This window comes from Rhinopithecus roxellana, chromosome 1, assembly GCF_007565055.1.
Source record: "Rhinopithecus roxellana isolate Shanxi Qingling chromosome 1, ASM756505v1, whole genome shotgun sequence".
Taxonomy (NCBI): Eukaryota; Metazoa; Chordata; class Mammalia; order Primates; family Cercopithecidae; genus Rhinopithecus; species Rhinopithecus roxellana.
Window position 1 is genome coordinate 161,457,869 of NC_044549.1, and position 14,327 is coordinate 161,472,195.

The 14,327-nt window shown below is 38.2% G+C and overlaps 1 protein-coding gene across 11 annotated transcripts in view; it reads right to left on the reverse strand.

Moving 5' to 3' along the window:
- CLASP2 (cytoplasmic linker associated protein 2) overlaps positions 1–14,327 on the reverse strand; it is a 221,610-nt gene that overhangs the window by 35,285 nt on the left and 171,998 nt on the right. For all 11 annotated transcript variants that reach the window (XM_030932912.1, XM_030932911.1, XM_030932899.1 and 8 more), the window contains 2 exons: positions 10,795–10,948; positions 7,675–7,903 (listed from right to left, as the gene is read on the reverse strand). In XM_030932912.1, the coding sequence (XP_030788772.1) occupies positions 7,675–7,903; positions 10,795–10,948 (383 nt within the window). The remainder of the gene's footprint in view (positions 1–7,674; positions 7,904–10,794; positions 10,949–14,327) is intronic.

Sequence of the window (14,327 nt, forward strand, 5' to 3'; positions counted from 1 at the left end):
AGCAGAGAGCAACAAAATAGAGAACAGAAAAACAGAAAAAAAAAAAAAAATCAATGAAATCAAATGTTGGTTCTTTGAGAAGATAAAAAATGTTGACAAACCTTCAGCCGGATCAGCAGTTCCCAACGTTGTTAGCACTAAGACTGGTTTTATGGAAGACAATTTTTCCACAGACCAGGGCAGACGGGATGGTTTCGGGATCAAACAGTTTCACCTCAGATCACCTGGCATCAGATTCTCATAAGGAGTGTGCAACGTAGATCCCTCACACAACAGGATTTACACTCCTATGAGAATTTAATGCTGCTGTTGATCTGACAGGAGGCGGAGCTCAGGTGGTAACACTCACTAGCCTGCCCCTCACCTCCTGCTGTGTAGCCCAGTTCCTAGCAGGCCACAGACTGGTACTGGTCCCAAGCCTGGGCTAGGAAACCCAGAGCTAGATGGACTAAGACAAAAAGAGAGAAGGTTCAAATTACTGAAATCAGAAATGAAAGCAGGGACATTACTATTAATTCTAAAGAAACAAAAAGGGTTATGAAAGAGTATTATGAACAAACTGGATAACCCAGATGAAATAAACTCCTCAAAACACAAAACCTACAAAGACTACATCACAAAGAAATTTAAAAATCGGAATAAATCTTTATATTATTAAGGAGACTGAATCAGTAATCAAAAATCTCCTGACAAAGAAAAGTCCAGGACCTGAGGGCTTCACTGTTGAATTCTACCAAACATTTAAAGAAGAATTAATATTAGCCCTTCTTAAATGTTTCTGAAATACAGAAGAGGAGGGAACACTTCCTAACTCATTCTATGAGGCCAGCTTACCCTGATACAAAGCCAGACAAAGATACTATAAGAAAATGAAACTACTGACCAATATCCCTTATGAACACTGATGCAAAAAACCTGAATAAAATACTAGCAAACCAAATTCAGCAGCATATTAAAAGGATTATACATTATGACCAAATGGGATTTATTCCTAAATGCAAGGATAGCTCAACATACAAAAACTGATCAATGTAATATACCACATTAACAGAATGAAGAATCCTCACACATAATCATTTCCATGCTTACAGAAAAAGCATTTTATAAAATTCAACATTCTTTCCTGATAAAAACACTCAACAAGCTAGGAATCAAAGAAACTACTCCAAAATAATAGAAGTGATACATGAAAAACCCACAGTAAACATCATACTTTCTTCTGAGATCAGAAACAAGGTAACAGCACCCGCTTTTTGCCTTTTCTATTCAACATAGTATGGAAAGTTCTAGCCAGAGCAACCAGGCAAGAAAAAGAAAAAAAAAAAAAGCATCTAAAATGGAAAGGAAGGAGCAAAATTATCTCTGTTCACAGATAATACAATCTTATATTTAGAAAACTCTAGATTCCACACACAAAAATTAGAACTAATAAATGAATTCAGCAAAGTAGGACATAAAATCAATACCCAAAAATCATTTGCATTTCTATACATTAACAATGAACAATCTAAAAGAGAACTTACAAAAATAATTCCATTTCACGAGCATCAATCAGAATAAAATACGATCACGTGTTGCTTAACAACTGGAATACGTTTTGAGAAATGTGTTAGGTGATTTCCTCACTGTGTGAACTTCACAGAGTATATTAACACAAACGCTATAGCCTACTATATACCTAGGCTATAAATTAGAACTAACAAATGAATTCAGCAAAGCAGTAGGACACAAAAATCAACACCCTAAAATAATTTGCATTTCTATACATTAACAATGAACACTCTAAAAAGGAACTTAAAGATAGCCTATTGCTAGCCTATTGCTCCTAGGCTACAAACCTGTACAGCATATTAATGTACTGAATACTGCAGGCAACTGTAACGCGATAAGTATTTGTGTATCTAGACATAGAAAAGGTACAGTAAAAATACAATATAAAAGATAAAAAATGGTACACTTGTATAGGGCATTTACCATGAATGGAACCTGCAGGACTGGAAGTTGCTCTGGGTAAAATCAGTGAGTGGTGAGTGAAAGTGAAGGCCTAGGACATTCCTGTAAGACTTATAAACACTATACACTTAGGCTATACTACATTTACAAAAAGATTTTTCTTTCTTCAGTGATAAATTAATCTTAACTTACTATAACACTTTTACTTCACAAACGAATTTTTAAAAATCTTTTGACTCTTGTGTAATAACACTCTGCTTAAAACACAAACACACTGTACAACTGTACAAAAATATTTTCTTTCTTTACATCCTTTTTTCTCTTTTTGAGAAAAGGTCTTGGTCTGTTGCCCAGGCTGGAGTGCAGTGGTGCACTCACTGTACCTCCTGGTCCTCAAGTGATCCTTCTACCTCAGCCTCTCAAGTAGCTGGAACTGAAGGCATGTGCTGGCAGTCCTGGCTACGTTTAAAAAAAAATTTTTTTGTAGAGATGGGTCTCCCTATGTTGCTCAGGCTGGTCTCAATTTCCTGACCTCAAGAGATCCTTTCACCTTGGCTTCCTAAAGTACTGGGATAACAGGCATGAGCCACTTCACATTCTTATTTTAGGAGCCATTTTCTATCAAAGTTTTTAAAAATTTTTAAACTTTTTTGTTAAAACCTAAGACACAAACACACACATTAGTCTAGTCCTACACAGGGTCAAGATCAACTTCACTGTTTTCCACCTCCACATCTTGTCCCACTGAAAGATCTTCAGGGGTAATAACATGCATGGGGCTGTCATTTCCTATGACAACAATGCCTTCTTGTGGAATACCTCCTGAAGGACCCAAATGAGGCTGTTTTACAATTAACTTTTTTTTTTTTTTTTTAAATAAGTATGAGTACACTGTAAAATAGTGATGAAAAGTATAGTAAATACTAAAACCAGGCTGTGCACGGTGGTGCATGCCTTGCAATCTCAGCATTTTGCAAGGCTAAAGCAGACGGATTGCCTGAGCCCAGGAGTTTTAGACTAGCCTAGACAATATCACAAAACCCCAACTTTACAAAAAAATTTAGCTGGGCATGGTAGTGCATACCTGTTGTCCCAGGTACTCAGGAGGCTAAGGCAGGAGAATAGCTTCAGCCCAGGAGGGTGAGGCTGCAATGAACCAAGATCATGCCACTGCACTCCAGCCTAGGCAACAGAGTAAGACCCCGTCTCAAAAATAAATAAATAAACAAACCAGTAACGCAGTCATTTGTTATGGCTATCAAGTATTATGTATTGCACATAATTGTATGTGCTATATTTTTATACAGTTGGCAGTGCAGTAGGTTTGTTTACACCAGCAATGCATTGCACTATGATGGTATGACAGCAATGATATCACTAGATAATAGGAATTTTTTAGCTCCATTTAATCTTATGGGACCACTGTCATAAATGGAGTCTGACATTGAAATGTTATGTGCTGCATGACTGTACATTGGAATTAACCGAGGCGAAAGACTTGTACAATGAAGACAGACACATAGAACAACAGAATATAATATACAGCCCCAGAGGCACAGGCAACAACAACAAAAATAGGCAAATTAAAGTTAATGAAAATTAAAAATTTTTGTGTCTCAAAAAACTGTATCAGCAGAGTAAAATGGTAACCCACAGAATGGAAGAAGATATTTGCAAATCATATATCTGACAAGGTATTAATATCCAGAATATACAGAGAACTCCTGCAACAACAACAAAAATAAACAACCTGATTCAAACATGGGCAAAGGAGTAGAAAAGACATTTTTTCAAAGACGGTAATCAAATGGTCAATAAGCACATGAAAAGACACTCAACATTACTAATCATTAGGGATATGCAAATCAAAACTACAATGAGGGCCAGGTGCAGCGGCTCAACCTGTAATCCCAGCATTTTGGGAGGCCGAGGCGGGTGGATCACCTGAGGTCAGGAGTTCGAGACCAGCCTGACCAACATGAACAAACCCCGTCTCTACCAAAATACAAAAATTAGCCAGGCATGGTGGTGCACACCTGTAATCCCAGCGACTCGGCAGGCTGAGGCAGGAGAATTGCTTGAACCTGGGAGGTGGAGGTTGCAGTGAGCCGAGATCATGCCATTGCACTCCAGCCTGGGTGACAAGAGCGAAACTCCATCTCAAAAAAAAAAACAAAATCTACAGTAAGATATCACCACACATCCATTCAGATGGATACTATAAAACAACAGCAACAACAATGAAATAAGTAGTATTGGTGAGGATATGGGGAAACTGAAACCCTTCTGCACTGGTGGTGGGAATGTAAAATGGTACAGCTGTTGTGGAAAACAGTACAGTGTCTTAAAAAAATTAAAAACAGAACTACCATATGATCCAGCAATTCTACTTCTGGGTATTTACCCATCAAAACTGAAATGATCCAGCAATTCTACTTCTGGGTATTTACCCATCAAAACTGAAATGATCCAGCAATTCTACTTCTGGGTATTTACCCATCAAAACTGAAAACAGGGTGTTGAAGAGGTATGTGCACACCAATGTTCACAGCAATATTATTCATAACAGCTAAAACTTGGAAGCAACAGGTATCCATCAATGGATGAACCGATAAGCAAAATGTGGCATATACACACAATGGAATATTATTCAGCCTTACAAAGGAAGAAAATTCTGACATATGCTACAACATGAATCAACCTTGAGCATATCACGCTAAATGAAATAAGCCAGTCACAAAATGACAAGTAATGTATGACTCCACTTATACAGAGTACTTAAGGGTAGACAAAAATCAGACAGACAAGAGAATGGTAGTTGCCAAGGGCTGGAGTGAGGGTGGAATTGGGGAGTTATTATTTAATGGGTATAGAGTTTCAGTTTTACAACCTGAAAAGAATTATGTAAGATGGATGGTCATGATGGATGTGCAACAATACGAATGTATTTAAAATCACTAAACTGTATATATAAAATGCTTAAGATAATAAATTTTATGTGTATTTTAACACAGCAAAACAAAATTGGAAAAAAGACATTACTGGGACAACTGGCAAATTCTAATGGGGTTTAAGGATTAGGTGGTTATTAATATACCAATGACAATTTCATGATTTAAAAAATTTTTTAAAGATTCTGTGGTCTAGGGGGAAGAAAAGAAAAAAAAAATTTTTTTTGGTAATTATTAGTTTTTTAGAGACAGAATCTCATTTGTTGTCCAGGCTTTAGTACAGGACTCTTCACAGGCATCATCATAGTGTACAAGCCTCAAAGGATCCTCCTGGATCAGCCTCCTGAGTAGCTGGGACTACTGGTGCTGGCTAATTTCTTGATTTTGATGAGTATTTGGTTGTTATGCAGGAGAATGTCTTTGTAGAAAATAAATCCTAAAGTGTTTAGGGTGACACAGCATCAGGTTGGTAATTTACTTTCAAATATTTCAGGAAGAAAAAGTTCTTTGTACTGTACTCCCAATTTTTAAGCTCTTGATCATTTTAAGATGAAAAAAATACATATTTATAGTACAACCGAGGCAAGAAAAGTCAGTTGACATTTAGTCTGACAGTTTGTGACCCATGTGCATAAATGATTTTTAAATAATTATTGCTACTGAAGCTCAGTCTCAATTTACCAGGCTGATGCTACTACATAGTGTTCAGTGGATACTTTTATGCTATGTCCAATTTATTTACCAATGTTACACCGCTATCATGACTAAACCTCAGCAAGACAGTCAACTATTTGTGACAGATTAAAACACATCAAAGCCTGTAATTGTGGCAATTTGCTATATCCTTATGCAATTTGGACTTAGTTTGGTAAATTGTCATAATTTTGGCTTTTTTATATTTGTGATATATTAAAGAGAAGGTAATAAAAAGACTCCTCAACTTCGCTAGTAATCAAAGAACTACAAATGAAGCTATTTCTCATTAATAAAACTTTTTTAAATTTAAAAAGATTTCTAATATTTAATTCCTCAATATCTAATAACCAAGGAAATGCACATTCCATCACAATCACAAACATTTTTAAACATTCTGTGTTGGTGAGAAAATCAGCATTACTTAAACTAGCCAAGTATTTTGAGATGTAAATAGGTAGTAAGTCTAAAACTTCAAATTCACCTATCCTTTAAGTGAGCAATTCCATCTCTAGAAATCTCTTAAAAGTGAATTATCTTGATTTTTCTTTTTCTTTTTTTTTTTTTTTGAGACAGGGTCTCACTCTGTCGCCCATGTTGGAGTGCAGTGGTGCAATCTCAGCTCACTGAAACCTCCACCTCCCGGGGGGTTCAAGCAATTCTCCTGCCTCAGCTCCCGAGTAGCTGGGATGACAGGCACGTGCCACCACGCCCAGCTAATTTTCGTATTTTTAGTAAAGAAGTTTTCACCATGTTGATCAGGCTGGTCTCGAACTTCTGGCCTCAAGTGATCCAGCCACCTCGGCCTCCCAAAGTGTTGGGATTATAGGCATGAGCCACTGCGCCTGGCCATTGATTGTTCTTAAGATTCTTGACACACACAAAAAGAATTACTTATTTATGGGCATAAAGGTTTATGCAGAAATATGTTCACTGACAGCAACATTATAGGAATAAAGAAAAACCTGAATATAGAATCATGGGATAGTGCTGACAGAAAGACTTTCAAGTTTATCTGTGTATAGTTATATATTACTATATAGTACTAGAATCTTTAAAAAAGTATTAATGAATTAAGTAATCAAGAAAAGATACGTTTCCTTATTATAAAAAATAACTAGGACAGGCACAGTGACTCACACCTATAATCCCAGCACTTTGAGGTTGAGGTGGGAGGATCATTTATGGCCAGGAGTTCAAGACCAGCCTAGGCAACATAGGGAGGTCCCATCTCTATAGAAAATTTATTTGAAAAGGTAAAATTAGCTGAGTATGGTGGTCTGTAGTCCCAGCTACTCAGGAGGCTGAGGTGGGAGGATCGCTTGAGCCTAGGAGGAAAAGGTTGCAGTGAGTTACATTTCAGCGACTACACTCCAGACTGGGCAACAGAGTGACACCTAGTCTCTTAAACAAAACACTAAAACATTTGTAGTGTTTTGTACTGTATCATCAGTTTTCATATAACTTACCTGTATCTTACCGCACACTGGGATTAGGACAGGTGGTATAATCATCATCATCCTCTTTTGGAGGTGATAACTGAGACTTGCGAAAGTTAACCATGTTGACAGGCTATGCAGCTTAGTAAGTGTTAGAGCTTAGAACTAAGCCCGTTTCACCCAAATCCAAATCCTAATGGTAACTTTCCTTATATTTCGTCCTTGAAATGTGTTTTATTAATAAAAAAGTTGATGATTTCATGATTAAAGGGCTACTATAAAGAATGGGTATTTTCTTCAAAGGTTTTGTCATCGTGGTATAAAAATTAATGATCAAATAAATTGTGTCTAGAGATAAAGTAAATGTATAAGCTACAATTGGTTTCAGTTATTTCTGGGTGGTAACTAAGGTTTTCTTGACTTTGATCATGATCTCAAGATGACTACTCTGTTTCTCATTCAGGGGTAGAAAATGACCAAAGCACTAGAGATGAGTTCCTAGAAGATGGGAGAAAACATTCTTATTCTAATAATTGTTGCTTTTTGGGAGTTATAATAAAAGAACATATGCATTTCTTCTACTTCATTGATTACCAGGTTCTCCAAAACAGACAGCAGCAGTGTGACCCAGAACATACCGTCAGGAAACTGGTCAGCATCATCATCAAACATGGCTTCCTTGAGGGCAGACTTGTTGAAGGGACTGATGCTATCTGAATAGTTATATGGATTATAGTCTCGAGAGCGTGGAGAGGAGTGAGTAGGCACTGAATGAAGCAATGAAGCTTTATTATCGAGAGCTGTTTGGCTTGAGTCAGTGGCATCACCTCCTGCTCTTGGGTCAGACATCCCAGGACCACCACACATCTATCAATGGCAAGGAGAAGGCACAGCAAATTAACTCATTTGCAGGTATCTATTTAACATTCTACAAAGATATTTCTCTACTGCTTAAAAGACAATTTTAAAAAGATAACAATAACCAGCTAAAAAATCTAAGTAATGGCAATCAACATTATGAGTTACAATTTATATTCCAGATGTCAAAGCTTAAACATATAAACTACAACTGTGAAGGCAAATAAGAACCGTAAAAGAATGGTGCCTCTAATGATTATTACAGTTCCTTTGCCAACGACTTGACCAGACAATATGTACAGTGTGATTACCAGCAGCTTCTCCATGTCAGTTAAAGATACGAAAGAACTTTCATAAGCAACACAGCACTACAAGCTGCCAGATTCCATTATTAAGGTAACGCTATATCATACAATAGTATGTCAACAAAGCATAGTAAAATCAAATTTAAAAAGGCTTGCTTTAAGGAGGGGGAAAAAAAAAAAGAAAGGCTTAAAAGGCCTGCATAACTTTTGGAAGGATGCCAAAAGAATTTGGGTATGTTAATGTACTTACCAAAATATGAATATGAATATTGATACAAATACTGGTATCAAAATAATTACTACCACGAGTATCAGCATCACCATCATCCACTGGGCAACTACGTGCCAAGCCATTTGCTAGGCGCTTTAAAAATATTCTTAAAATACTTACTACGCACCTATTATTAAACGCCTGGCATTGTTCACAGCATTGGGAATACATCAGTGAGCAAAAGAGAGAATGATGTCTACTCCCATAGAGTTTATATTTTAGTGGACAGACAGACGAAAAAAACACAAAACTTTAATGAATGAATAAAGTATATGACATGTCAGAAGAAGGAATCATGAATGGATGAGGTGGGAGGACAGAGTTCACAGATTAAATAGGATGAGTAGGGTTCACTGAGAAGCCATTTGAGTAAACACTTGAAGGAAGTAAGGGAATTAGCCAAGAGGCTCTCTGAAGGTAGAGTGTTTCAGGTAGAGAAAACAGCCAATACACAGATCCTGAGGCAGGAACATGCATAGTAAGTTCAAGGAACAGCAAGGAGGCCAGTGTGGCAGAAGCAGAGTGAAAAGGAGGAAACTAGCAGGAGATGAGGCCAGAAAGGTAACAGAAAAAAAGTGTATTGTGTAGACTTTGGTTTTTACTCTGAGACAGAGACCTCCTACGGAGTTGAGTGAGAGTGGGAATGTACTACAGTAGGTCAAGGGCATAATCAAGAAGGACAAATTTTAATAATCCAGGTAAGAGAAATGATGAAGACGATGGCTCAAACCAGAAAGGCAGTGGTGAGAATAGGCTGAATTCTGGATACATTCTGCAGTGGAGCCAGCAGATTTCCTGACAGATTTGGTATAGAGGATGAGAAAAACAGAGGACTCAACAACTCTTGTCCATGGGTTTTGGCTAGGCAACTAGGGTTGCCATTAACTAAGATAGGAAAGAGCAGCTTTAGGGGAGGAGACCAGGAGTTCAAACAGGCAGCTGAATGTGAATGTGGAACTCAGGAAAGAGGTCTAAGCTGAATAGAGTCATAGTATTTATTATACTCACAACAACTTTTAAGGTAAGCAGTGACATCCCTATTTTCTTAATGAAGACTTTGAAGCTTAGAGGTATTACCTGATTAGCTAATAACTGCCAGGAACTGGGATTTGAACTCATTTTGCCAAAATTCACAATTTGAGTTCCCTACCCTGTACCATGCTGTGTCTGAAAAAAACCAAAACAAAACTGAGTCTCAGTGAAGCAGTGATTCTTACTAATCTGCGATTGCTACCATACGCAGCTTTGAAGAGTAGGGAACCTCAAATATCAGTGATAAGCTGGTTTTGGCAGCCAGTTTACTAGGCTGACCACAATCTAGCTCTGCCAGATAGGCACAGTGAGAAAAACAACTGTGGGACAGATGGCAGGAAGGCAGAAGAAGAAGTCCTTTGGAGATTGTGCTGAAGCACTACAATTTTCTGTAACTTTGCAAACATTGAGACACAATGAATTCCATAGGAACTGGTGGGATGGCTCATTCTGTGAAAAGTCTAAGCTGTCAGAGACAAGTCTAAGAAGCAGCAAAGTAAAAAACTATTCTGTGTATAATGGCAGAAGCAATAAACAATATTCAAATATGTCAATAATATTAAATATGTAAGAATGTTGTAGATTATAACATTCTTGCTTCAATGTAATGATGTCTGTGTTTTTAAAAATACTTGAGAGTCAGTTACTTGCACACAAGAGAAATAAAACATTTGGCACATTATTAAAAAAACAAAACATATTCTTAACTGTAGCCACACAAACTGATGATGCAAATTACTATCACCACACCTAACAGGGGAAAAAAAATTCTAAACTCCTTATGTGTTCTTACAAGACTCAAAGTGATCTGGCCCATGTTCCACTCCTTTTCTCTCACAATGGGCCACCCACACTGGCTTTCTTCCTAGTCCTCAACTATACAAAGCTTGTTCACATCTAAATGTCTTTGGATTTGCTAATTATTTCAGGAATTCTCTATATTTTATGTGGCTTTATTTAGGTTTCAATGCAAATGCTACCTTTGGAGAGAGGCCTTTTTGGACCACAAAATCTAAAACAGACTCACTTTCCTCTAAAGCACATTCTATCCTAAAACTCTGTAATATTCATCTCTATATGAAAATCTGAAAGGAATTTGAAGGCAGTGATTTTGTCATATAAATCTAATGCCTCAAACAGTGCCTGGTATGTGGTAGATACTCAGTAAATACTTGTAGAGTGACTGACCCATAGAAAAGCATATTCGAAAATGACAGAAAGCACAATGTAATTAAAACAATGCTTAATGAACAATGAATTAGTCTGCAAAGTAAGGATATTAAAATACTTACTGAATCGCCATCATCTTTTTTAGAATCCCTCTTCAATGGCTCATTCATATCTTCTTGGCTACGGAAGCTGAAATTCTGGATTGCTTCGGTGACACCTCGAAGAGAGCTATAAATATCTTCAGAGTTCATATTTTCTGTGTCATAATCAAATGCACTATGAAAAAGACGACACTAATTTTTACTTAGGTGTAGTTATAAAATACAAACACATCTGAGATTATATAGGGATATTTATAAAGACAAGATTAGAGAATGCATATCCTCAGAGCATCATTAGCAAAATAAAAAATAGCAGCTATATATAAAGTACATGTCTCTTTGTCCTTCCACCAAGGACACCTTACAGTTACTCTACAATGCACAGTCCTTAATAACTGCTTTGTCTTTCCACCTTGAAAAATGTTTTGATTAACCAGAGGTCAGCAAACTATGATGGCTTGCAAGTTAAGAATGTTTTTCACATTTTTTTTTTTTTTGAGATGGAGTCTCGCTCTATCGCCCAGGCTGGAGTGCAGTGGCCAGATCTCAGCTCACTGCAAGCTCTGCCTCCCGGGTTTACGCCATTCTCCTGCCTCAGCCTCCCGAGTAGCTGGGACTACAGGCGTCCGCCACCTCGCCCGGCTAGTTTTTTGTATTTATTTTTTAGTAGAGACGGGGTTTCACGGTGTTAGCCAGGATGGTCTCGATCTCCTGACCTCGTGATCCACCCGTCTCGGCCTCCCAAAGTGCTGGGATTACAGGCTTGAGCCACCGCGCCTGGCTGTTTTTCACATTTTTAAATGGTTGAAAAAAAAACAAAAAAGTTCACAAAAATTAGATAAAATTTAAATGTCAGTATTCATAAATAAATTTTTTTTCTTTTTTTTGGAGACAAAATCTTGCTCTTGTCCCCTAGGCTGGAATGCGATGGCATGATCTCGGCTCACTGCAATCTCCGTCTCCCAGGTTCAAATGATTCTCCTGCCTCAGCCTCCTGAGTAGCTGGGATTACAGGCGCCAGCCACCAAGCCCAGCTAATTTTTGTATTTTTAGTAAAGACAGGGTTTCACCATGCTGGGCAGACCGGTCTCGAACTCCTGACCTCAGGTGATCCGCCCACCTTGGCCTCCCAAAGTGCTGGGATTACAGGCGTGAGCCACTGCGCCCGGCCCATAAACAAAATTCTATTAAACATAGTCATGACTATTTATTTAGGTATTGTCTATGGCTGTTTTCTATATCTATTGTCGATGGCTGTTCTCATACAACAGCAGAGTTGAGAAGAGACTCAAAGACCATGACTCAAATAGCCTAAAATATTTACCATTTGACCCTTTACAGAAAGTTTACCAATCTCTGTGATTAACTCCCAATAATGGTACTGCTTGAAGAAGAGATAAATGTATTTTAACACAAATTTGTAAGAAGGTAGAGGATTTTTAATACCGAACATAATTTTTTTTTTTGAGATGGAGTTTCACTCTTGTTGCCCAGGCTGAAGTGCAATGGCGCAACCTTGGCTCACTGCAACCTCCGCCTCTCAGGCTCAAGCGAATCTCCAGCCTCAGCCTCCCTCAGCCTCCCGAGTAGCTGGGATTACAGGCTCCTGCCATCAAGTATGGCTAATTTTTTTTGTATTTTTAGTAGAGACGGGGTTTCACCATGTTGACCAGGCTGGTCTCGAACTCCGAACCTCAGGTGATCTGCCCACCTCGGCCTCCCAAAGTGTTGGGATTACAGGCGTGAGCCACTGTGTCAATTTTTTTTTTTTTTTAAGGGGCAGGGTCTTGCTGCTGCCCAGACTGGAGTGCAGTGGTGTGAACATAGCTTACTGCAGTCTTGAACTCCTAGGCTTAAGTAATCCTCCTGCCTCAGTCTACCAAGTTGCTAGGACTACAAACACACACCATCATGCTTGGCTGATTTTTAAAAATTTTTCTGTAGAGATGGGGTCTCAATATGCCGCCCAGGTTTGTCCCAAACTCCTGGCCTCAAGTGATCCTCCTGCCTTGGACTCCCAAAGAGATAGGATTGCAAGTGTGAGCCATAGCATGTTATAGACATGAACTTTATAATCAAATGCTGAAATTCAACTGAAGCTGTAATTTAGCTACCAAATTTATCATATATGTAGAACACAGAAAAAATAGGGTAGGAAATGTTTGCAATATATTTTTCTCAGATGTTGATGTATTATCCAATACTTTTAACGAATAACTTGATGAAGCACACTATAATATATGGCTAATGACCATTAAGCTATTAACTATAAATACCAACTCTTTTTTTTTTTTTGAGAATGGAGTCTTGCTCTGTGACTTAGGCTGGAGTGCAGTGGCACGACATCCGCTCACTGTAACCTCTGCCTCCTGGGTTCAAGGGATTTTCCTGCCTCACCCTCCTGAGTAGCTGGAACTACCGGCATGCACCACCATGCTTGGTTAATTTTTGTATTACTAGTAGAGATGGGTTTTGCCATGTTGGTCAGGCTGGTCTCGAACTCCTGACCTCAAATGATCCTCCCGCCTCAGCCTCCCAAAGTGCTGGGATTACAGGTGTGAATGAATTATTGTGGAAGATAGTGTGGCAGTTCCTCAAAGATCTATAGACAGAAATATCATTTGAGCCAGCAATCCCACTACTGGGTATATACCCAAAGGAATATAAATCATTCTGTTATAAAGATACATGCACATGCATGTGCACTGTAGCGCTATTCACAATAATAAAGACATGGAATCAACCTAAATGCCCATCAGTGATAGACTGGATAAAGAAAATGTGGTACGTATACACTATGGAATACACCACAGCCAGCCCCAACTCCTTCTTAAAAAAACTTTTTAAGTTCAGGGGTATGTGTTCAGGATGCGCAGATTTGTTATATAGGTAAACATGTGTCATGGGGTTTGTTGTACAGATTATTTTATCACCCAGGTATTAAGCCTAGTGTCCATTAATTATTTTTCCTGATCCTCTCCGTCCTCCTACCCTCTGCCCTCTGGTAGGCCCCAGTGTGTGTTGTTCCCCTCTATGTGTTCATGCGTCTTCATCATTTAGCTCCTACTTGTGAGAACATGCAGTATTTTTTTTTTGTCATTGTTCTTGCGTTAGTCTGCTAAGGATAATGATCTCCAGCTCCATCCATGTCTCTGCAAAGGACATGATCTTATTTTGTTTTTATGGCCACACAGTATTCCATGGTGTATATGTACCACATTTTCTTTATCCAGTCTATCACTGATGGGCATTTAGGTTGATTCCATGTCTTTGCTATTGTGAATAATGCTACAGTGCACATACATGTGCATGTGTCTTTATAACAGAATGATTTATATTCCTTTGGGTATATACCCAGTAGTGAGATTGCTGGCTCAAATGATATTTCTGTCTATAGGTCTTTGAGGAACTGCCACACTATCTTCCACAATAGTTCAACTAATTTACACTCCCAATAGTGTAAAAGTGTTCCTTTTTCTCCACAACCTTGCCGGTATCTGTTATTTTTTGACTTTTTAATAATAACCATTCTGACTGGTGTGAGATGGTATCTC